Genomic DNA, 26,212 nt, shown 5'->3' with positions numbered 1-26,212 from the left:
TTCTCATATTCATAAAAAAACACTGCTGGAAGTTTTACAGTCAGTAAAAAATTGAATTTGTGCTTTCCCTTGCTTCTATTTATTTATGATTTACTTGAATGGGTAAGTTTTGACGACAAATCTGCCAAAAATACGACATGCCTTTTCTATGCGGACTGTCGGGGAAAAAATAAACAAAAAAGCAACAAAATAGACCAGTAGCAAATAATATGTAGTGTACTTAGTGAAAAATATTAACAGGATGTGTAGGACAATCAGTCACTTGACAATGAGCCCCAAAAGAATGCCTGGTCAGCACGCAGAAGCTGGGTAATTCAAAGATCAGGCCAAGGAGGGTACCTGAGAGTAAATCAGAAAATGGGCAAGAAGTCAGCCATGACAGAACATTGTAGATATCCCAACAGCTCTTCAGGGTGGTATCTAAAATGTATTCAGTATTTGTGACTGGAGACAAGACCCTGGGGATTTACATAAAGTGCGGGGAATACCTATAGACCTACCAACCCATCTGCTGATGGGCATGCTCATCGCCTCCTGTAATTCGTGGGTCACCCATCATGCTAGCAGGACGATGATGGTGCAGTAATGGAGCAGGTGAGACGCAAACTATATAAATATCAGGTGGATATGTATGTAGATTATAGGTGAATAATTTTGCCAAGCATGAGCACTACATGTTATTTGTCATCTTGGCAACGTATAGTATACATTTAAAAGCATTAACAATTTGACAGTTTTGCTATTTCTTGCAGTAGGTTTTTCTGTATTTACAGTCTCATATCTGTATATTCCAACTTATAAATCGTGAGGATAAAAGTGATATATTCTTCTACTAATACACAGAGGATGACGTATTCAAGACTGCGTAAAGTCGTATCCTTGTGAGTGCTGAGGGCACCTGGCCTGTGTGTGTCCGGCTTATCACAGTTTGTCGTGAAGAGTGGGTTATACATCTGGGAAGGATTGTCGATGACTGCTAATAAGATGGGGAGTAAGGTTGTAACTTAAGGCGGTGGTCTATGAAGAAAATCGAAGAGGAGTCAGATTTCAGTGTTGGAGTCCTGATTGCAGTGAGTCACTGGAGAGGCTCAGAGCTGCCTTTGTTTCACTCTGCGCTGGAAAGCAGGGGAAAGGCAGCAAACTTCACGAGCAACTTTTTCGTTCTGCGTATTTGGGCTGCGTCGCTGTTTTCATGTGTGACCTGTGAGCTGCGTTTATTGAAAGAATGACTTCAAGGTGAGAATGCTGAATTATCATGCTTGTCTTCCTACTAGTCTAACGTCTTATTGTTTTATCACTGGTCAATTGTAAAATGAACTTTTTTTATGGCTTATACAAAACAGGCAAACCTATTGGCCACTGAAGCTACGGTGTCTTCTCTTTTCATGCTTATTCCCACTTATCTTGGATGCTCAGAGCTGGGAAGGTAAGAGCAACCAATGAATGATCTTATCAGGCGCCTTAGCATGCAGGTGGCTAAAAGTAGGATGATAACCCAGTATGGCTGGGAGGCTTCTTTACGGAAGAGGGTGTGAAATAGAGCAGACTGGACTCTAGGGGGGAGGTTATCATATGGGAATATTGAAGGTCAGATTGGTTTGTGCCTGCATTACCAATATCTGTGCCAATTTTATCAATGTGCCGCATAATGTTTCAGAAATTTGGTGCATCTGTAAATATTAACACTTTGCAGTGAGATTTTATTCAATTCCGAATTCTGGCTTAAACCTTCATGTCATACCTAAACACATGTAGATTCCATTCAGTTTACAAAAGTGTGAAAAGCAGCGTAAAGAAAGCAAAAAGTCAAAATTTTTTACATAAAAAAGTGTACAATGAAAATCTTACAGCTTTTTTGTTACAAAAACGTTAGTATATTCCCTCCATAATGTGCATGCTGAATTGATAAATGACAGTGCCTTATGTGAAAGATGTGATGACCAGGGCTTGCGTTCCAGTGGGTGCCCTTTCAGAATTAATGAAGAATGTTGTAAATGTGATCGCTTTTATAGGCAATATTTCTTGGCTTGCATAAATGTAATTGCTGCTTCTAATGGAGCACGTTCAATATCAGTATTTCTCCTTATCTGACTCAATGGAATTTTGTTTTTTGAATGCATAAAGTTGTAATAAGTAGTAGTTTCTGGAGGTGTGGTCTGGAAATAGTGCTGCGCTGGAGGTTACCCTACACAAGGTGATACCCTACTCTTATTGCTTGTCATCATCTGCTCTGATGATACAAATGGATTAGGATGACTCATCCTACAATTCTATAAGAAGCGAGAAACAACACATCACAATGATGGAGGTTCTGAGCATCAACAAAGTCAGCTCTGCTATATCTATGTATAAACACACGCTAGAACTTACCAGGCTTGATGTTATTACATTTCAGTTATATATTATTAAGCTTTGCCAATGTAGGATAGGAAACTGCCAGATCCTTCTCCATACCTCGTGTCTGTGATGTAAACCATATACCTCTGGATATAAACGCTACTGTAAAAATGTCTTTCTAATGCTGAAACCTGACTGTACAAGAAGTGGTTACAAGAGTTTGGAATGAGCATGTAACTGCTCGCAGCTCTCTGCCAAGAGTCAGGAATAGCCAGCTCTGGATAAATTAGACTTCTCACATTGCTCATTTTTTCCATGTGACATCCATTTTTCCTAATAGTATGAGTTTTGTGAATTTTCGAGTAAAGGATGTAGCTGTTCACCGTCTCTAACTTTATCAATATGCAAGTGGCTTATGATGTCCAGGAATGCAGAGAGGCCTTCAGGTCATATTTATCTGGCTTTTTTGACTAGAGGACTACATGAATACTCCATCATCTCCCTCATAGTTATCACTATCAGCCCATGTATCTTGTGATAATAATAGAGAATCCTGTGAACTAAATTTCAACCTCCAACCCAAACTAAACTGTACTAAAGTGCATGGAAGATGTAAACTCCTTCTGTAGACATAAGACTTAACTGTGTATTTTAACTGTTAGGGCCTATTAAAACATTGCATAAAAGGTAATGTTATTCTGGAATGATCAGACTTCAGGACCATGCGAATACCAATAAAATCCTCATTTTGCTATTTTCTCATCCCCCCCGGAAACTGAAACTGAGAATGTTTCCAAACTGTGAGGCCGATTCGCTCAGCAAGTGACGTGAACATATAACCATTGCAGACCACTCTACATGCCAAAGCATAAAAAGACCTTGTTCATACCTTCCCCTGTGGCTTAGACGTGCGGGAGGAAAGCCTTTATCGAGTTCATTTTCATTTCTGGCAGAGACATTCAGGAAAAGGTGTAGGATGTACATAAAATAATTTCAGTTAGTAGAAAAATATTCTGTTCGTTTAAACATTTTACAAACAGGCATTTTTCTACTTGCATTCCTTTACATGTATAAGGTTTTCTGCTAACAGAAGAGTCTTTATAAATTGTACCAGAGCTGCATGCATACTTTACAAACCAGGTATGAAGCAGTAAGACCTATAGTAAGAATGATGTTTGTAAACTGTTAAGATTCCCCAATTAGAGAGGCATTGATCACATGTCCACTGAATTACTGATATCTGCTAGATCAGTGTCGTTCTAACAACTGGGCACTCGTCAATCAGCAGAATGGGATATTTGGGGTCCAGTATATATGTTGATAGTAAGAGTTTGGGCAGGCTAGGATCTTGGCTGCTTCCCAGCACCATAAACATTGACTGAAGAAGTAGCATGCAACCTCAACTGGTGATCTGTTCAAAGGCCTTTCTAATCGCGGTCTTGTGGTAGGGGGGGGGGGGGGTGGGAGGTCCCCAGTTTCAATGGTTGGTGATCTTAATGCTTGGTCCCCCCAATAGAGATGAACAGATCAATTCGAGTTTGAGTTGAATTGCTTGAAAATTGTGTTGTCATGCAAATTCAAACATTTTGAGATTCGACTTATGGTTCGTAGAAAAATAAAAACTTGCAGGGCACCATTTCCCACACTGCTGATGCATTAGAGAACAGGCTAATGCCATTTTGCATTGCTGCACGGGCCTCCAAGAATGTCCTGCTGCTATGACATCTTATCGATTATCATACCTTGTGCAGTGCTGGCCAGTACCTGAATCATCAAAGATCAGTGGTCCTCATTGGAGCACAGTTTGTACAGCACCGTCATTTCCATATCCAGAGTCACTGGCTAAGTCTGTCTCTTCTGTACAGTGTAAGCTCTTATGGTCAGAGGGATCCTTTCTTTCCTATATAGTGTAACCTATTATAGTCAGTGGGATCCATTGTCTTTCTCACTTGTATAAAGTATAAGCACTTATGGTCAGCAAACTGGATAAGCTCTTATGGTCAGCATATGGTCTCTCTCTCGCTCTCTCTCACGCACCTGTAAATTGTACGCATTTAAGGTCAGCAGTCACATCTCTCTCTCCTGTTCTGTAGAGTGTAAGCTCTTATGTGAAAAAAGCACATTGGTGCTGGACTGTTGTTGTTCCAATGCTAATATAGATGGATGCTGCTTCTCTTCTGTCCCGCTGCAAACATCAAACAAATGGGATGTCTGATGTAATTACTTAAGGTCAGCAGGATCCTCTCTCTCCTGTAGAGTGTAAGCTCTTATGGTCAGTGAGGTCCCCTCTCTCTCTCCTGTAGAATGTAAGCTCTTATGGTCAGTGGGGACATCTCTCTCTCCTGTAGAGTGTAAGCTCTCAGGATTAATGGGGTCCTCTCTCCTGTAGAGTGCAAGCTCTTACGGTCAGTGGGGTCCTCTCTCTCTCTCTCTCTCCTGTAGAGTGTAAGCTCTTATGGTCAGTGATGTCCTCTCTCTCGCCTGTAGAGTGCAAGCTCTTATGGTCAGTGGGGTCCGCTCTCTCTCTCTCTCCTGTAGAGTGTTAGCTCTTATGGTCAGTGAGGACCTCTCTCTCTTCTGTAGAGTGTAAGCTCTTATGGTCAGTGAGGTCCTCTCTGTCTTGCCAGTAGAGTGTAATCTCTTATGGCCAGTGGGGACATCTCTCTCTCCTGTAGAGTGTAAGCTCTCAGGATTAATGGGGCCCTCTCTCTCCTGTAGAGTGCAAGCTCTTACGGTCAGTGGGGTCCTCTCTCTCTCTCTCTCTCTCTCTCCTGTAGCGTGTAAGCTCTTATGGTCTGTGTGGTCCTCTCTCTCCTGTAGAGTGTTAGCTCTTATGGTCAGTGAGAGCCTCTCTCTCTTCTGTAGAGTGTAAGCGGTTATGGTCATTGAGGTCCTCTCTCTCTCCTGTAGAGTGTAAGATCTTATGGTCAGTGGGGTCTTCTCACCTTACTACTTGTAAAGTGTAAGCTCTTCTGGTCAGTGGATTTCACACTCTCACTCCTCTCCACCACGGGTATTTTAAGAGCGATTACAAGCTTTCCAGTGTTGAGATCTGTGCATTTATTCACCGTGAATCAAGTTTTTTGGGGAAATTTGGCGAAGTCCGTGAATTTGGTCTTCAAAAGATCCGCTTATCTCTATTTCTCACAATCCAACATTTATCATCCATGCAGTGCATGCGTGATAAGTACTTTAACCCCTTCATGCATGACCTTTGACATACATATGCAGAGGTCACATCTTTTCCTGCACTTATCTATTATCATTGAGTGCTACACTTTTCCCATATTTTTACTGCTGTTGTCACGGTCTGATTTGGACATTGGTTTAATTCTCTAGAGTATGTCTACTGTATATTGCTATGAATTATTGGTACATAGTTATGGTTCTACAGTCCAATTTGGACATATTTGGTTATTCTGATGGCTGTTGTTTTTTGTCGCCATATATCTGCTGACATCTATTGTGTGTTATTGAAATATGTTAATCTTGTCCATTTGTTTATACGACTCATGTTTCTGTCCTTGGTTGACAGTGAGCCTTTTAACATCTATCATTACTCTATGTGCTTTTTCCTATAATGTTACGGCATTCTAGTGATCTTGGGGACAACCGCCGAGGAGGTGCACCACTATCATATATCATAGGGTGCCAACCTCCACTGTTATGCATGAACTGAGACTAGGTCCCTGATAGAGATGTGATAGCATTCTTTCTAGTAGTCTTTTGTGATGTTTGTTTGACTTTTTTAAGACTATTGTCCTTTTTATTAAATTTCATTAAATAAGTCGATTGCAGAGGTTTATACATGTTAGCTGATTTACTGAGACCTCCTGTCTAGAATCAATCTTTTTTTCACATTGGGCTTCCCCAGTTTAGGAGCATCAGCGGCTCTCCAAATGGTGTCCCCTCTCGATTCCAGCAAATTTTGCATTTAAAAAGTCAAATGGTGCACCTTCCCTTCCAAGCCCCTAAACATATGGGGTATTGGCATGCTCAAGAGAAATTAAACAAAAATTTTTACCTTGTTACCCTTGTAAAAATAAAAGATATTGGGTCAGAAAGTAATTTTTTGTGAAAAAAGTTAAATGTTAATTTTTTCCTTCCACATTCCATTACTTCCTGTGAAGCACCTGAAGGATTAATGAACTTCTTGAATGTGGTTTTGAACATCTTGAAGGGTTCAGTTTTTAGAATGGTGTCATTTTTGGGTATTTTCTGTTACATAAGCCTCTCAAAGTCACTTCAAATGTGATGTGGTCCCTACAAAAATGGTTTTGTAAAATTTTGTTGGAAAAATGAGAAATCACTGGCCAACTTTTAACCCTTTAGCTTCCTAACAAAAAATTCTCCTGATGTAATGTAGATATGTGGAAAATGTTATTTATTAACTAGTTTGTATGAGATAAGTGTCTGGTTTAAAAATTGCAAAAGTTTTGTAAATTTTTGACAAATGTCTGTTTTTTTTCCACAAATAAACGTAAGTCATGAGATCTGTTGAAGCATTCCAGAATTATTACCACATAAAGTGACAGTGGTCAGAATTGTAAAATTTGGCTTCGTCAATAAGGTCAAAATTAGCAGCATCACTAAGGAGTTAAACACATTCAGTCGTGCAACTTATTATTTCAACATCTATTGATTAAAATTAACTTTAGTTCATGGGAAAACCCCTTTCAAATTATTTTACATTATTTTAATTGTAAGCATGCTTTCACTCTCCTTATATATAGTATGAGCCCACACACAGTCCCCTACTTAGAGGGACACTGTCACCTGAATTTGGAAGGAACAATCTTCAGCCATGGAGGCGGGGTTTTTGGGTGTTTAATTCACCCTTTCCTTACCCGCTGGCTGCATGCTGGCTGCAATATTGGATTGAAGTTCATTCTCTGACCTCCGTAGTACATGCTTGCACAAGGTGCAATCTTGCCTTGCGCAGGCGTGTACTATGGAGGACAGAGAATGAACTTCAATCCAATATTGCAGCCAGCATGCAGCCGGCGGGTAAGGAAAGGGTGAATCAAACACCCGAAAACCCCGTCCCTATGGCTGAAGATTGTTCCCTCCAAATTCAGGTGACAGAGTCCCTTTAAACATGACTGTCTACCTCACAAAGTGTATAGGTTGTAAAAAATGTTTAAATTATTTTATACATTTTGCGCAATATGCATAACTCTAAAAAATGAATGACTACAGTACACTAAATCAGGATACTTAACTATACATGTCTGTTTTATCAAACCTGTGTGAGTTGCCGAATTAGACTCAAGCATGCCATACTGATATTATGAGCTGGCTGTTGCATTACCTTTTTTGGCTGTCATGAGTACCCCACCTAGACTTTTGTTGCATAGTTTGATCGCAGAAGAAACTTGTGAGAGTAGATTATATGGGATAATAGAACTTTTATCTGCTCAGAACATGAGGTACATGAATCAGCTTCTTAATACAGCATAACAGGAAGTCTAAAGGACCTTTTACCAGAGGAAAAGTGAAACCAAAGTACAACAAGCATATGCATTACATTCAACTAAGCATATAACACTAAAACATCACCATCTACTGTCAGAAAAGTGTAAACTCCTCCTGCACACAAATAAGTCTGTATCTGTTGCATATCTGCCAACGCTCTTTCTCAACAGTAAAGACTTATTTGGTTAAGCCTAATTTCTTCATCAGTCTCTGATGTCTTTCAGCATTAAGTGCCTTTGGGAAAATATCAGCTGTCATATCTTCAGTTGGGCAGTACTCTAAATTTAGGATTCCTTGTTCCTGGTGATCTCTCAAGAAGTGAAACTTTGCATCAATGTGTTAAGTTCTTGGATTAACTCTTTTCATCTGAGCAAGAAGTAGACATCCTTGATTGTCCTCATACATCTTTATTGGTTCCAATTGTTGTCCTAAGTTTGTTAGCAGTTGTCTTAACCATAGAACTTATTTACTGGCATGTGCAGTGGCAACATATTCTGCTTCTGTCGACAAGTGTTACTATAGATTGTTTCTTACTAGTCGAACTAATTGGTCCACCTGAGAGCAAGAAAACATAGCCACTGGTAGATTTTCTGTCAATTGGATCTCCAGCCCAGTCTGCATCAACGTATCCGGTGAAAATGCATTTTTCACTTGCAGGTAGTTTGTTTAGCAGTGCTAGCCCCTATCAAATAATGGATTACTCTCTTCACTGCAATCCAATCCATTTTCATTGGCTTTGACACCTTCCTGCTTATAATTCCTACTGCTGCTGCAATGTCTGGCCTTGTAACAGTCGCAAGATATAATAATTGCCTTTCTGAATTGCTCATTATTCGGTAACAGATTATGTTTACTATTTATTTCCTTCAGATAGTTGATTTCCATTGGACACTTTACTGGTTTTGCATCTTTCAATCCATATGCTTTGATTATGTCTTGAATCATGTGATTTTCATTAAGGAAGAAAATCCTGTCTTCTCTTTCTATCTGTATTCCTCGGTACTGTTTCACATTTCCCAGATATTTGATTTTGAAGTGCTGATCCAAAATTCTCATTATCTCCGCTTCATCCCTTACTTTTTCAAAACAAACTAAAATATCGTCCACATATATCAGCACATAGATCCATCTGTCTGTCAGTCTCTTTGTATATAGATAAGAATCCGCTTTGCTTCTTTGAAAATGTTCACTTATGAGTACTTCTGTGATTTTATCATTCCACGGTTTAGGGGCTTGTTTTAAACCATATATACTTTTCCGTAGCTTACAAACTATGTTTGGTTTCCTTTTATACTCGAATCCTGGGGATTGTTCCATGTAAATGTCTTCTGTTAAGTCTCCATTCAGAAATGCTGCCTTTACAGTTAGATGTTTCAACTGCATTTGTTTCGTTGCTGCAACTGCACACAAAGTTCTGATTGCGGTGTGTGTGACAGCTGGAGCAAATGTCTCATTATAGTCTTTTCCATATTTCTGAGAATAGCCTTTAGCTACGAGTCTTGCTCGGTATCGATCAGCTGTGCCGTCTGCTTGGTATTTTACACCAAAAACCCATTTACACCCTATAGCCTTTTTTTGGTAGTTCTGTCTGTGTCCATGTCTTTGAATCATGCATGGATTTTATTTCTGTTTCTGCAGCTTTTATCCATTTGTTGGCCTCTTCTTCTGAAAGTTGAGATATTTACTTGCCTTGTATGAAAGATGTTGAGGTGGTCTTCCCTTTTTTTCTCTTTTTGAACGTCTTGGTTCTCTGTCTGTATGGAGCTGTATCTCTTGACTTGACTAATAATTACTTTAAATGTACCATTCCAATGATCTGCATGTGGGCTAGAAATTGTGCTTTTTACTTTCTGTTTATTCTCCTTTTGGTGTAATTTCTGTTGTTCTGATTTCCATATAGTACAGTTTTTCTTTAAATGTCCCTTATTCTTACATCTGAAACATTCCCTTGTCTCTGAATTATGAGGCTTCTTGTCTGTCACTTTAAGAACATTTTCACTATCCCCTTCAGTGGAATAATTTGTTTGCTCTTTCCTTCTATGATATTCATCAATTAGTCTGGTCTTTACAAACTCTAGTGTAATGTCTGCTTCAGGTGTTGTCACTAGTGCATTTATCAGAGCAGTGTATGAATCTGGTAAACTGCACAATCATATTCCTGCTATATGGCTTTCCTTAATGTCTTCACCGACTGATCTCAGCTGTAATACCACTTCCATAATTTAGTTTATATGCCCCTGCATGTCTTTCTTTGCACTTAATCACATCTTGTAAATATTTCTTAGCAGGAATAGTTTGTGATTTAAGCTGGATCTTTCATGTAGCTTTCTCAATGCTTCCTACATTCCCTTTGCTGTATTCTCATTCCTTATGTGGATTAACTGATCATCCCCCATTAATAAGCTGATAGTAGCTCTTGCTTGTCTGTTTTTCCTATCCCATGTCTGATTATTATCATTGGGTCTGTCTGTAATGATTACCTCCCATAAATCATCATTAGACAATAACATCTCCACTTTGAACTTCCATAACTGATAGTTCTCATTGTTCAGCTTAGCTACTGTGAGTCTAATCTCTGAACTGCTGCTCATATTCCACAGCGCTTTACGGTTTGCACACATTATCATCACTGTCCCCGATGGGGCGCACAATCTAGACTCCCTATCAGTATGATTTTGGAATGTAGGAAGAAATCGAAGTACCAGAAGGAAACCCACACAAATACGGGGAGAACACACAAACTCCTTGCAGATGTTGTCCTTTGTGGGATTTGAAACCAGCACCGCAGCGCTGCAAGGCTGCAGTGCTATTTACTGAGCCACCGTGCTGCCTTGTTTGGAGATAATTGCTCTGGAGTATTCTTCTGCATTCACCAAGTCCTTTTTGTTTTCTATGCTGGGTCCATAACCTGTTGCATAGCTTCGTCGCAGAAGAAACTTGTGAGAGTAGATTATATGGGGTCATTCAACTTTTATCTACACAGAACATGAGGTACATGCATCAGCTTCTTAATAATGCATAACTAGAAGTCTGAAAGGACCTTTTACCTGAGAGAAAGTGAAACCAAAGTACAACAAGTATATGCATTATTCAACTAAGCATATAACAGTAACAACGTCGCCATCTACTGTCAGAAAAGTGTAAACTCCTCCTGTTTGTATCTGTTGCATATCTACCAACAACTTTTTTGTTGATTCCATCTTTTTCCAGGGTTAACAGGTATGCAATTTTTTTTTTAAAGAACTAGCTTGTGGAGAAATGATTACAAAGGGCCAATATATATATATATATATATATATATATATATATATATATATATATATATATAATATAAGGCTGAGAGTGTCACTCTGTCCGAAGCCTTTATAGACTGTGCAAGCGCAAGCGCCGGCGCAGTCTGGACCCCACAGAGTGACGCGGCCCAGGAGATCGCGGTATATGCGTTAACACTGAATGCACACTGCGATTTCCAACGGAGAAGCAGGGACGTGCCAGGAGGGTGAGTATGCTATATTCACCTGTCCCGTTCCAGCGCTGCGCGCCGCTCCATCTTCCGGGTCCTCTGCCTGTGACGTTCACAGTTCAGAGGGCGCAATGACGCGCTTAATGCGTGCCGCCCTCTGACTGAACAGTCACAGCTAGAAGACCCGGAACACGGAGCGGCACGCAGCGCTGGATCAGGGCCAGGTGACTATAGCAAGTGTCGGGGGCCTGAGCTGGCACCTGACCCCCACAGCGCGCCGGTGTCCCCGCCTGCTCAGGCCCCCCAGCACTCGGCGCCCAGCGACAATAGGTGAGTATGTTATTTTTCTTTTATATATCGCAGCAGCATACGGGGCATATACTATAGAGAATCTTATGGGGGCCATAAACCTTTATGGAGCAGTGTACGGGGCATATACTATGGAGCATCTTATGGGGGCCATCAACCATAATGCAGCAGCATACGGGGCATATACTATGGAGCATCGTATGGGGGCCATAAACCTTTATGGAGCAGTGTACAGGGCATATACTATGGAGCATCTTATGGGGGCCATAAACCTTTATGGAGCAGCATACTGGGCATATACTATGGAGCATCTTATGGGGGCCATGAACCATAATGGAGCAGCATATGAGGAATATACTATGGAGCATCTTATGTGGCCATCAACCTTTATGGAGCAGCGTATGGGGCATATGGATGGGAGCAGCAAATTACAGAACGGTGGCGCAGGATGGGAGCAGGACATGACAGAACGAGGGCGCAGGATGGGAGCAGCACATGACAGAATAGGGCAGCACATGACAGAATGGGGGTGCAGGATGGCAGCAGCACATGACAGAATGGGGGTGCAGGATGGGATCAGCACATGACAGGATGGGGGCGCAGGATGGGAGCAGCAAATGACAGAATGGAGGCTCAGGATGGGTGCAGCACATGTGAGAATGGGGGTGCAGGATGGGAGCAGCACATGTCAGAATGGGGGCGCAGGATGGGAGCAGCACATGACAGGATGGGGGCGCAGGATGGGTGCAGCACATGACAGGATGGGGGCGCAGGATGGAGCAGCACATGACAGGATGGGGCGCAGGATGGAGTAGCTCATGACAGGATGGGGACGCAGGATGGAGCAGCACATGACAGGATGGGGACGCAGGATGGAGCAGCACATACCAGGATGGAGATCATATACCAATAAAAATGCTCGACACCCAGGCATAGAACGGGTTCAATAGCTAGTATATATATATATATATATATATATATATATATATTATATATATATATATATATATATATATATATATATATATACATACATACACACTGTATATACTCGAGTATAAGCCGAGATTTTCAGCCCATTTTTTGGGGCTGAAAGTCCCCCTCTCGGCTTATACTCGAGTCATACCCGGGGGTCAGCACGGGAGGGGGAGCGAGGGCTGTGTAATTATACTTACCTACTCCCGGCGTGGTCCCTGGACGTCCCTGCTTCTTCCAGCGCTGCAGCTTCTTCCTGTACTGAGCGGTCACATGGCACCGCTCATTACAGAAATGAATATGGGGCTCCACCTCCCATAGAGGTGGAGCCGCATATTCATTACTGTATATGAGCGGTAACGCTGCCTGCTCAATACAGGAAGAAGATGCAGCGCCGGGGAAGAGGCAGGGACGTAGCACCAGGACCAGGTAAGTATACGGGGAGGGGGAGCGCTGCGCTGCGTGATAGTCACCTGCTCCTCGGTCCGGGTGTCGCTCTGTCTTCAGCAGTGACGCTCAGGTGAGAGGGTGCGGTGACGTAGTCAGTGCGCGCCCTCTGCTGAACGTCAGTGCCGCAGATGGAGCCGCACGAGGAGCAGGTAAAAGTGCCGGGTCCTGAGCAAAGAGAGGTGAGTATGTGATTTTTTGTGGCAGCAAAAGCAAATGGGGCAAGTGGCTATGCGCAGCATTATAAGGGGCAAGTGGCTGTGCGGAGCATCTTATGTTGCCATACTTTTGCAACATTATAAGGGGCAAGTGACTGTGCAGAGCATCTTATGGGGCCATACTTTTGCAATATTATAAGGGGCAAGTGACTGTGCAGAGCATCTTATGGGGCCATACTTTTGCAACATTATAAGGGGCAAGTGGCTGTGCGGAGCATCTTATGGGGCCATACTTTTGCAATATTATAAGGGACAAGTGGCTGTGCAAAGCATCTTATCGGGCCATACTTGTGCAGCATTATAAGGGGCAAGTGACTGTGCAGAGCATCTTATGGGGCCTTACTTGTGCAGCATTATAAGGGGCAAGTGGCTGTGCGGAGCATCTTATGGGGCCATACTTGTGCAGCATTATAAGGGGCAAGTGACTGTGCAGAGCATCTGTATGGGGCCATAACACTTGTGCAGCACTATATGGGGCTAGTGGCTGTGCGGAGCATCTGTATGGGGGCATAACACTTGTGCAGCATTATATGGGGCAAGTGGCTGTGCGGAGCATCTGTATGGGGCCATAACACTTGTGCAGCACTATATGGGGCAAGTGGCTGTGCGGAGCATCTGTATGGGGCCATAACACTTGTGCAGCACTATATGGGGCAAGTGGCTGTGCGGAGCATCTGTATGGGGCCATAACACTTGTGCAGCACTATATGGGGCAAGTGGCTGTGCGGAGCATCTGTATGGGGCCATAACACTTGTGCAGCACTATAAGGGGCAAGTAGCTTTGCGGAGCATCTGTATGGGGCCATAACACTTGTGCAGCACTATAAGGGGCAAGTAGCTGTGCGGAGCATTTGTATAGGGCCATAACACTTGTGCAGCACTATATGGGGCAAGTGACTGTACGGAGCATCTTATGGGGCCATAACACTTGTGCAGCACTATATAGGGCAAATATCTCTATGGAGCAACTTATGAGGCCCTTATTACCCTTTATGCAGCATTATATGGGGCATGTACGGCGTGGTGACGGGCACATATATCTGGGTATGTTTACTATGTCTGTTTGTATGCTTTATTACCAAATGCCCTGTATACCTATGTGATATGCCCTATATCCCTATGGCATCTGAATAAGCCAACAATGGCTATATATCTGTTTACGCTGTGACGTGCCTATTCCATCTATGTACTGCTTCTTTATATTATTGTGATATGCCGTTCACGGTTTTTAATGGGCACGCGATGTGCTGTATTGTTGCATGTTTCCCCATGTTCCCCATTTATCTGCTTTTATTCTATTATCTTTAATAAAGTATATTTTTTTTGCTATTTTGGACATAAAAGCTGTTTTTGGTGCTTTTTGGTTTGGTCTATGTAGGAATGGGCCAGTGTTTAGATACTCAATGTCCATTTTTCATGCAGTAGGATGTGGTAAAGGGGGGATAAAAGAGGAGCAACTGATAGATGTGGACATTGAGTTGGCACAGGTAAGCAATGAAAATGATGCTGACAATCACAACACTGGTCAGGACTACCGACTATAAAAGCAAAGTGCAGAAAGTAAATCAACAGGGCCATCAGTCATGCTGCAAGTGAGCTGTATGCTGGAATGCTTTGGGAGATGACAGGTGTACTTCTACCATCAATCAAAGGCAATACTATTGGACGTACAACTTTTAGACCAAAGCTATAAAAGCAAGATGGGAAATGTTTTTCAGGCTTCCTATGAAAGGCCATATTGGGATAATACCAGGAAAAAGCTATGTTTCCTGCTCAGTAAAGTGTTCAAAGAGTGGATGCCTGCAGACTGCATGACTGACCAGGAGAACTCTCTCCACTTCTACCTTACCAACACTCCACTGCCAGTACCAGCACTGGGAATGCAAGTAGCCAAAGCAGCAGCAAAACTACAGAATACTTGACATAATAAAACAGTTCTTTTATCTGCTACCAGTCCAACCTGATGCTGTTTAGCAATCAGAGATGTATCGACTGCATAGCCAGTTTTAGTCATACCTATGAAAGAGAGTAATGGGCAGTTTGAGTTTGGCTTTGGGCTGGAACTGAGTTTTGGTTGCCCTGAAACCCCTTTTCCAAACAATAGTTAGTCAGGTTTAGGGTGTTTTAGAGTTGGTGCTTTACTCACTGTTCCTCCAGGAGTACTTTCTACTGTCCATGGGTTCGGTTCTGGCTGTAGCTTCAGACAAGAAAGGAGACCTTGGCTTTGGGTTAACAGCTTCAGCTTACTGTGCAATTCAGTTACACACTGCTGCAGTATTCAGAATAAGACATTGTTCCATTTTAGTGATGTTTTCTTTGTTTCCTGGCCTGTCAATTTTTGTCTCCTTTCTGCCCGACTTGTCCCTAGCCCAACTTTCCTAGGCATCTCTAGGTACTCTCCTCCTGGCATAACCGCTTCCCTGAGGAACACCATTCTTTCCTTTTCTCTGTGACCCGGTTAACATCTTCCTCACAGGGGCATGGCTCTCAATACCCCTTCTGGACCTCAAAGCCAAGAATGTCCTTGAGTCCAGATGAAACTTAGAATGTGTTCTCTTGCTGTGGGGAAACCTGGACTGACAGCACCCGTTCAACTCTGAAGCATCTAACTCTTCTTGCTCCTACTAACACTGTGTTGTCCAGCTTTATTGTCCACTTCAATTTCCTTCACTGACTAGACTTCACTCTGATCTTGTACTTGCCTGAGTCCTGGACTCTAACAAACTGAATCTTCAGCTAAGCCGGAAACCTTTTCTTATAAAACTGGCCTAAAGCCTACCAAACTGGGCTAACTTTGTATTTTTTAGGTAGTGCAAGCAATATTCTAGTATTTAGTGCGGTTCTCCTAGTGGACAGACCTCCCCCATTCCCAGGGATGGCCTTAGGCATAGCTTAGCAACTTAGTGACCACTGATACGTCTTTTAACTGACCTGAGATATAGGAGAATAGCATCCCCATATGGGAGACAGTCCAGCAGCTCTCGGCTGTACACCATAGCTGACAACTTTCTGCATTAGCCACGATCAGTGTTGTCACCATCCATATCTGTTTAACCCCTTAGATGCTGCTGTCAATAATGACTATATCATATAAATGGTTAACGGAGTGTGGCTTCTCCCTCTTTATCCCCATCGGCACCCTGAGATCATGATTGTGTGGTCCTGATGTTTGCCATGGCAATTCACGAGGTGAAATCCCTCCTCTGGCGCTGGCACTTGGGAGCAGAGCGTGCAGCTCCATGTGTTGCTGTGCGGCTGCACGCTCCACTCCGGAGTGCTGGCACCAGAGGAGGGATTTCACCTGCGAGACTCGGCCGTATCTCGCGTATGTCTGATCCCAGCTTTAGAGTCTGCCTTAGAGGCTTCACTGGCCTGTTAAAAAGTCAGCGGCATTTAGGTTACTGATCGCCGGCAGCTGTGAGCGCCACCCTGTGGTCGGCGCTCACAGCACACCTGATTTTCAGCTACATAGCAGCGAACAGCAGATCGCTGCTATGTAGCAGAGGTGATCGTGCTGTGCCTGCTTCTAGTCTCCCATGGAGGCTATTGAAGCATGGCAAAAGTTAAAAAAAAAAGTTAAAAAAATGTGAAAAAAATAAAAAAAAATATGAAAGTTTAAATCACCCCCATTTCGCCCCAATCAAATTAAATCAACAACAAAAATATCGAATCTACGCATATTTGGTATCGTCGCGCTCAGAATCGCCCGATCTATCAACTAAAAAAAGCATTAACCTGATCGCTAAACAGCGTAGCGAGAAAAAAATTCGAAGCGCAAGAATTATGTTTTTTTTGGTTGCCGCGACATTGCATTAAAATGCAATAACGGGCGATCAAAAGAACGTATCTGCAACAAAATGCTATCATTAAAAATGTCATCTCGGCATGCAAAAAATAGGCCCTCAACCGACCCCAGATCATGAAAAATGGAGACGCTACAGGTATCGGAAAATGGCGCAATTTTTTTTTTTTTTTTTAGCAAAGTTTGGAATTTTTTTTCACCACTTAGGTAAAAAATAACCTAGAAATGTTAGGTGTCTATGAACTCGAACTGACCTGGAGGATCATAATGGCAGGTCAGTTTTAGCATTTAGTGAACCTAGCAAAAAAGCCAAACAAAAAACAAGTGTGGGATTGCACTTTTTTTGCAATTTCACCGCACTTGGAATTTTTTTCCCGTTTTCTAGTACACGACATGCTAAAACCAATGATGTTGTTCAAAAGTACAACTCGTCCCGCAAAAAATAAGCCCTCAGATGGCCAAATTGATGGAAAAATAAAAAAGTTATGGCTCTGGGAAGGAGAGGAGTGAAAAACGAACACAGAAAAACAAAAAATCCCAAGGTCATGAAGGGGTTAAATAAACTTTTCACTTGGAATAAGCATCCATCATGGTACGAGAGCAGTGATTACTATATTCTACGATTTTATGGGACCATTGGCTCCGTTCACTGGCATCGTCACATTCACAACAGCCGAGTGCTAGCTTTCCATGTTCTGTACGTTAACACATCAAACGTAATAACCCTTCTGTTGCCACGGCGTTTTCATCTCATTCCACCCCCTTACTTAGATGGTGTCTTTTCTTCGGATCATACATTGAGCATCAATGCCTTGAACTGGTGGCAAGAACGGGCCCAGTTCGTTATGGGTGTACTGTCATGATATTTTTTTTTTACAACTTGCTAACAAGCAATTTATTTTGAATTTTGAAAACAGCCTACCTTTTCCTTCTCCCTAAAAAATAGGATAATTTTTTGACAACTTACCGGTAATAAAATACCTTTGCATTTGTTTAATCATTTTGAGAATAACAAACCTGTTGTGGATCGCAAATTATATTTTAGTTTCAAGTTGAGAAGCCGCTATTTCTTTGCTTTCAAAACAGCTAACCCATTCCTGCTCCATAAATGGATAATTTTTCACAGCTTGTGAAAAAGCTATTGCTTCTTCGTATAGCAAAGAACAACGCTCTTGTTACTCCACAAACAGGGTTGATTTTTGCATCACCCTGAAAGAGCAATGGTTTATCCCGCTTGTACCACCTGTATATAAACAGCAAGACAGGCACTTGCTCTCCAAAAGGGATTATTTTTTAACTGTTTCTACACTTTGTTGTTAAATGGCTGTTAGTTACTTAGCAAGATATATTGAGGTCATTTGGACAATGTGTCATACACAATTTTTCCAGGCAATAAGAGGCTTTAGGCCATGTTCACACGTTGCAGTTTTTACCGCGGATCCGCAGCGTTTTTGACACTGCGGATCTGCAGCAGTTTTCCATGCGGTCTACAGTACCATGTACACCTATGGAAAACCAAATCTGCTGTGCACATGCTGGGGAAAAAAACGAGCAGAAACGCAGCGTTGTTTTTTCTGCAGCATGTCAATTATTTGTGCGGATCTGCAGCGTTTCTGCACCCATTGACTTGCATTGAGTTGGGCACTTCCACAGCAAAACCGCAGATGTAAAAAAGATCTGCAGTTTAGCTGAGGAGGAAACGCAGCAGTTCGGGAGGGGGGAAGAGTGTGGACGGAGTGTGGGCAGAGTGTGGGCGGTGACTGTGTGCGTGTGTGTGTGTGTGTGTGCGGGCGGGGTTTGTGAGCTCTCCGTGCCGCGTCTGCAGGCTGTCTGGGTGGTCTGCAGGCTGTCCGGGGGTCTGCGGCCTCTCCTTGCCGGCTCTGTGGGCTGTCTGGGTGGTCTGTGGCCTGCCTGGGTGGTCTGCGGCCTGTGTGGGAGGTCTGCGGCCTGTCCAGGTGGTCTGCTGGCTGTCCGGGTTTGTATGGCACTGTGTTTGTTTGTGTTTGTGTGTGTGTGTGTGTGTGCATGTATGTGTGTGTAGGCATCGTCCAATGGGACTGCAAGTCCCATCCGGCTATGCCTGCTACATTGACAGTGAGTGACACATTAGCCCATGATGGGACAGTAGTAGTCCCATCATCCGGCTCATGTGTTGAATGTTTAAAAAAAACACAAACATATATACATACATACATACAAACATACATACATACATAAATACATACATACTACATACATACACCATGCAACATACAACATTCATGCAACATACTACATACTTGTAACATACTACATGCATGCAACATACTACTGTAACAACTCTGCTGGCATCACAGCATGGCCTCACATCTCTCACGCAATCTTACCCACTGCTCCAGGCCATGATGTGGTTTCTCTTTAATGCCAGCTCCATGTTCTGTGTCTCTGCTCTCTGCATGCCTCATGGCTATGTGTATAGGGGGCCGGCACCTGAACTCTCTGGTTCTTATAGGAATCAGGTGCATCTGTCTAATCAGTTTCTGACCAATTACCAAGAGGCCTCCTGTATATAGTGCAGCTCCACCCTGTGGTCTGGGCCTGTGCAATGTGTTAGCTCAGTTAGTGTTTAGCTGCTGAGTTTGCCTGGCCTTGCTCTGAGTTACTCCCTCTCTGGAGGCTTTTCTCTGTGCTATTGCCCTGATCTTGTAGTCCGCCCTCCAGGAGGCAGAATTTCCTGGTCCCTGTGTCTTTGTCCCTGTGTCTTGTTCTATTGCCTTGTCTGTACTTTGTCTTTTCTCGGTCTCCTTGTCTGTGGCTTCCTTCCCTGCTTTCTTTCCTTGTGTTTTCTGTCTGCTTACACTCCGCACTCTTGCGGCTCTGCACTCAGACCTTGCTTCGCACTCTCTGGCTTTGCTCTGTGGCTCCGCTCTTTGCGGTACTATCTGGCTCCGCCTCCTGTGTTTCTGCACTTGGCTCTGTCTCTGCTCTTGGCTCCGCCTCCAGCGTCTCCGCTCTTGGCGTTACCTCCAGCGTCTCCGCTCTTGGCTCCGCCTCCAGCGTCTCCGCTCTTGGCTCCGACTCCAGCGTCTCCGCTCTTGGCTCCGACTCCAGCGTCTCCGCTCTTGGCTCCGCCTCCAGCATCTCCGCTCTTGGCTCCGCCTCTAGCGTCTCCGCTCTTGGCTCCGCCTCCAGCGTCTCCGCTCTTGGCTCCGCCTCCAGCATCTCCGCTATTGGCTCCGCCTCCAGCATCTCCGCTCTTGGCTCCGCCTCCAGCGTCTCCGCCCTTGGCTCCGCCTCTTGCGGCTCCGCCCTTGGCTCTGCCTTCTCCTTCTCTTCTCTTAGTTCCACCTTCTACTTGTTACTTGGTCCTCCTGTCTGAACAGGTTCCAACCTGTTTCTCATACCTGCCTGCAGACCGGTCCCTACCGGTTCTTCCTATGTTCCAGCCGTACCCGCCTGCCTACCAGAGAGCCAGCCGTGTCCGCCTGCCCACCAGTGTCTCTGTTGTACCCATCTGCCTGCCTGTGTCCCAGCCGTGCCCGCCTGTCAGCCAGAGTGCCAGCCGTGCCCGCTCCGTTTCTTAGTGGAATCAGCAGCCACAGCCAGACATCACCCTGGAGTGGCACCTGGTAGCTTCCTATTGCACAAGTCTGACCTCACCATCAGAGGCTCCAGCGAACACCTAGGAAGCTACTTAGTTACGCCCCTTCCAGGGAAGTTTGGTCTGTGGTCCAGTGGGGCCACACCCCCGTATGCCCGCGCCATCCAGTCTGGGCGCGTGTGTGACAGTTTGCACAGGCCATGGCCTCCGCTATATCCCATGTCCTTCCGCTCTCAGAGCATGATGAACTTTCTCTCTACCAGTATGAGCAAGCTGAAGAATTTGTTCCGCCCTGTGTCGTTCCAATTGAGGAGACCTCGGGCCCAATCATAATTTCAAACGCTGTCTACAATCAACTTCGGGCCTATGAGGAAGAGCACTACTCAGCAGACCCACCTAGGTTCTATGGGAATCCAGAGGAATGCCAGGGGTTCCTGATACAGTGCTTGTGCTACATCCTGCAGAATGCAGCTTGTTTTCCCTCTGACCGGGTCAAGGTGGGTTACATCATGTCCTACTTGTCCGAAGATGCTCTAATATGGATAACTCCCCTCTGGGAAGCAGGGGATCCTATCGTCATGAACCTAGGGGCCTTCCTGGTGGCCTTCCGTAAAGTCTTTGACAAGCCTCGTCCTGCTGCTCCTGCGAAGTCTTCCCCATCTAGATCTGAGAGGCGGTCCAGACGGGCGAAACCCGTGAAGAAATCGTCACGTCTGACCAAGTCCGTCCAAGACCCACCTGTTCCTCTACCTGTCCCAGCAGCTACCCAAGCAAAACCCCAGAAGGCTGATAAAAGTGGGCTGGCAAAGCAGCAGCCCAAATCCAGCTGCAAGAAGGGAACGCGGTATCGCTGCGGTTGCAAGGAACATCCTGACGGTCTCTGCCCTGTAGATCTAAAACTCCAAAACCCTGGGCCAGCAGGAGAGGCTGCCCTAGGTGAGAGTTCTTCCTCTCCATTAAAATCAAAGACTGTGTCTCTGTTTTCCGGGAGCTTTGGTGTGGTAAAGTCGCCAACCATTCGGAGTCGGTGTGTGGTCTCTGTCATACAGCTCCAGAACCCGGTAAGGGCGTTGTCTGAAGTTGGTCAAGCCCTACTCAAGAGCAGTCTAGTCCTGCAAGGACAACTACAGCTCCAAGTTGAAGCCTTATACACGAAGATGTTTGTCTACCGTATGCTGTCTGTTATGCCCATGGGTCATTCTGAGCCAAGGACTCTACCACCCACTCTGGTCAAGAGTTCCAGTAAAGTGCTTCGTTTGAACTTTCCCAGTCTTGAGAAGTGTCTGGTTCCCATGCGTCAAAGACACTCAGCAGTGTCATCTTCTTCAGCTGGTCTGCTAGTCGTCGAGTCAAGTTGTGCTGACGTCACCGAAGATGGGGAAACGGTGACGATGTCTCCATACATCTCCAATGACTATACCAGTAAACAGTTAGTCGTCGAGTCAAGGTGTGCTGACGTCACCGAAGATGGGGAAACGGTGACGATGTCTCCATACATCTCCAATGACTATACCAGTAAACAGTTAGTCGTCGAGTCAAGGTGTGCTGACGTCACCGAAGATGGGGAAACGGTGACGATGTCTCCACACATCTCCTGCGACTATACCAGAAAACAGTTAGTCGTCGAGTCAAGGTGTGCTAACGTCACTGAAGATGGGGAAGCGGTGACTATCTCTCCACACATCTCCCACGACTATTCCTGTAATCCGTTCCTAAGAACATCCCCGCCATTTGGACGATTTCTTCTGGATAACGGGCAGAGTATGGTTCCTATGTGGATACCTTCAGTGTCCTTGTGGCCGGCTGGTGAAGATTTCAAAACAGAAGTTTGTTCACCTCAATTTTTCTCTGACCCGGTGGAAAAAAAAGTCTCATCTCTAATGACTTTTCTTGTGTTCCGTATCTAAGAACATCTCTGCTACCTGTCGGGCAAAAGTTGAATCCTATGAGAAGGCTTCCAGTTTCCATGTGTCCGGCTGGTGAATATGTTAAGACAGCAGCATTCAATTCCCTGTTACCTGTCTACCTGAAGGAGGTGGTCCAGCTCATTGTGGAAGCTAACCCTGTTGAGCACCAAGAGACTTTTTTTAAGAGATTCCTGGTGACCCGCCTGCCTTATTCTACCCTGAAGATGTCATGTTGGCCTGGACTATGTGTGCTCCTACCCTTCTTCTACAAGTTATTCTGGCGGGCTTGAAGAAGAGGGGCCGTAAAGGGGGGGGGGGTACTGTAACAACTCTGCTGGCATCACAGCATGGCCTCACATCTCTCACACAATCTTACCCACTGCTCCAGGCCATGATGTGGTTTCTCTTTAATGCCAGCTCCATGTTCTGTGTCTCTGCTCTCTGCATGCCTCATGGCTATGTGTATAGGGGGCCGGCGCCTGAACTCTCTGGTTCTTATAGGAATCGGGTGCATCTGTCTAATCAGTTTCTGACCAATTACCAAGAGGCCTCCTGTATATAGTGCAGCTCCACCCTGTGGTCTGGGCCTGTGCAATGTGTTAGCTCAGTTAGTGTTTAGCTGCTGAGTTTGCCTGGCCTTGCTCTGAGTTACTCCCTCTCTGGAGGCTTTTCTCTGTGCTATTGCCCTGATCTTGTAGTCCGCCCTCCAGGAGGCAGAATTTCCTGGTCCCTGTGTCTTTGTCCCTGTGTCTTGTTCTATTGCCTTGTCTGTACTTTGTCTTTTCTCGGTCTCCTTGTCTGTGGCTTCCTTCCCTGCTTTCTTTCCTTGTGTTTTCTGTCTGCTTACACTCCGCACTCTTGCGGCTCTGCACTCAGACCTTGCTTCGCACTCTCTGGCTTTGCTCTGTGGCTCCGCTCTTTGCGGTTCTATCTGGCTCCGCTCTTTGCGGTACTATCTGGCTCCGCCTCCTGTGTTTCTGCACTTGGCTATGTCTCTGCTCTTGGCTCCGCCTCCAGCGTCTCCGCTCTTGGCTCCGCCTACAGCTTCTCCGCTCTTGGCTCCGCCTCCAGCGTCTCCGCTCTTGTCTCCGCCTCCAGCATCTCCGCTCTTGGCTCAGCCTCCAGCGTCTCCGCTCTTGGCTCTGCCTCTAGCGTCTCCGCTCTTGGCTCCGCCTCTAGCGTCTCCGCTCTTGGCTCCGCCTCCAGCGTCTCCGCTCTTGGCTCCACCTCCAGCGTCTCCGCTCTTGGCTCCGCCTCCAGCATCTCCGCCCTTGGCTCCGCCTCTTGCGGCTCCGCCTTTGGCTCTGCCTTCTCCTTCTCTTCTCTTAGTTCCACCTTCTACTTGTTACTTGGTCCTCCTGTCTGAACAGGTTCCAACCTGTTTCTCATACCTGCCTGCAGACCGGTCCCTACCGGTTCTTCCTATGTTCCAGCCGTACCCGCCTGCCTACCAGAGAGCCAGCCGTGTCCGCCTGCCCGCCAGTGTCTCTGTTGTACCCGTCTGCCTGCCTGTGTCCCAGCCGTGCCCGCCTGTCAGCCAGAGTGCCAGCCGTGCCCGCTCCGTTCCTTAGTGGGATCAGCAGCCACAGCCAGACATCACCCTGGAGTGACACCTGGTAGCTTCCTATTGCACAAGTCTTTCCTCACCATCAGAGGCTCCAGCGAACACCTAGGAAGCTACTTAGTTACGCCCCTTCCAGGGAAGTTTGGTCTGTGGTCCAGTTGGGCCACACCCCCGTATGCCCGCGCCATCCAGTCTGGGCGCGTGCGTGACAACTACATTCATGCAACATACATACAACATGCAACATACTACATACATGCAACATAAATACTACATACAACATACATACTACATGCAACATACTACATACATGCAGCATACTACATACAACATGCAACATATTACATACAACATGCAACATGCATACAACATACATAAAACATACAACATACATACAACATACTACATACATACAACATCTAGACATACAGCACATACAACATAGAGTACATACTCACCATCACCTTGTCACCTTGATCCCCAAAGCCAGTATCACCTGTAAAAAAATATTAAAATAATAAACAAACACTATACTCTCTGATACGCAGAAAAGCAATTAAAACAAGTGTCCCACAGCGATCTCTCGTGGAGAGCAGCAGCATCAGCTGATGCGACCACTCTCCAGGGGCCCCAGGAATACAATGTATCCTTCCGCACTGTATTCCTCTGCCACTATAAAAAAATAGTCCCTAGTCTCACTTGTGGCACTGCTGTGTGAGAAAGTTCCCACGCAGCAATGCCATAAAGTGAGAGAGTGAACTAAGGTAACCTCAGTGATGCACTGCAGGAGCCATTGTGTCCTGTCAGTGTGTTACTAGAGGTTTATAGAGCAATGACATCACCCGATGTCACTTTTCTATAGGGAAGATCGTCATGGGACACTCTGTTAGGGTTGGCGGAATGTACCGAATATATTTATTAGGTGAGATAGGTGCGTTCGCAAATCCGGGATCCACCGTGCAGGAAAGAACCTGCTGCTAAGCAAGGCGGCAAAGCAAATTAGTTCAAACTAACTCTGTTACTTCACAGAGCCCGTAGTAAAGAGAACGCTGTGCCCTGTTTAGCTCAGAGGACACAGCTGCTGTGTAGAGCCGACAGTGGTCATGCACTCCAACGCACACGCAGCTCCTCTCCGGTGGAGCCGGAATTCTAATGGCTATTAGCCAGCCCTGATTTCACACAAACTCCTCGCCGGAGGTGCCAGCATTCTAGGGGCTTATTTCAGCCGGCTCCCTGACCACACACACGACCACACTGGCACTGAGCTCGTACATATTTGATACTAGAGCATGGCCGTGCGGTCATGAGAACCTTTTATAGCTGTAGCAACTTCAGGACCTTCCCAGAAGGACCAATGGAAGGCTGCCACAGAACTTGATCAGGTACAGGGCGTTCCTGTAGGACCAATGGAAGTTGCTGCAGTACCTGAGCATGTGACCCTTGATCTCCACTGAGAGATCTTACCCTGGGCATGCTCAGTGTGTGCAAAGCAGGACTTAGTCCCAGAAAAACCTGCTCACCGCAGACCAGTGCAGGGTACAATAGCAGAGCCTGGAGAGGCAGCAGTAACCCTTTGCACAGTATCAGATTCAGTGAGATGCTGGGACCAACGTCTCCGCTGAGCAGGCTCCACTGCGGCTGATGCAGAATCGGAAACCGCAGCAGACATGGCTCAAGATTCCCCCTGTGCAGTGGCGGGAACTTGACTCCTAACACACTCGTTATTAATTGGACTGCGTCGGACAGGGAGTATATGGTTTAAAATACTTTTTTCTGGCTGTGCCTTTATTTTTTTTTTTAACTCTTTCACTACTCTAGGATTAATAACGGATAGGCGTCTTATTGACACTTCTCCATTATTAACCCGGCTTAATGTCACCTTACAATAGCAATATATATTATTACCCCATATCCCACCGCTACTCGGGAGTGGGAAAAAAGGGGCTAAGTGCCGGAATTTCTGGGGCGGTGGGGGGCTGGTATTTGTAGCTAGGGGGGCCAATATCCAAGGCCCCTCTCTAGGCTATGAATATCAGCCCGCAGCTGTCTGTGTAGCCTTTCTGGCTAAAAAACATAGGGGGACCCCACGCAGTGCGGATTTCCTGCGGATTTACCAAAATCAGTGCGGAAAAATC

At 45.0% G+C, this 26,212-nt stretch overlaps 1 protein-coding gene across 2 annotated transcripts in view; it reads left to right on the top strand.

The window, feature by feature from the left end:
• Positions 1-1,080: 1,080 nt before the first annotated feature.
• COL15A1 (collagen type XV alpha 1 chain) overlaps positions 1,081-26,212 on the top strand; it is a 1,189,398-nt gene continuing 1,164,266 nt past the window's right edge. The window contains exons 1-2 of one of the 2 annotated variants that reach the window (XM_069730463.1): positions 1,081-1,236; positions 1,344-1,426. In XM_069730463.1, coding sequence (XP_069586564.1) covers positions 1,226-1,236; positions 1,344-1,426 — 94 coding nt within the window. In that variant the 5' untranslated portion in view covers positions 1,081-1,225. The remainder of the gene's footprint in view (positions 1,237-1,343; positions 1,427-26,212) is intronic. The other variant, XM_069730464.1, reaches the window with a different exon arrangement.

Source organism: Ranitomeya imitator, chromosome 6, assembly GCF_032444005.1.
Source record: "Ranitomeya imitator isolate aRanImi1 chromosome 6, aRanImi1.pri, whole genome shotgun sequence".
NCBI classification, from domain to species: domain Eukaryota; kingdom Metazoa; phylum Chordata; class Amphibia; order Anura; family Dendrobatidae; genus Ranitomeya; species Ranitomeya imitator.
This window is presented reverse-complemented; position numbering and strand designations above follow the sequence as displayed.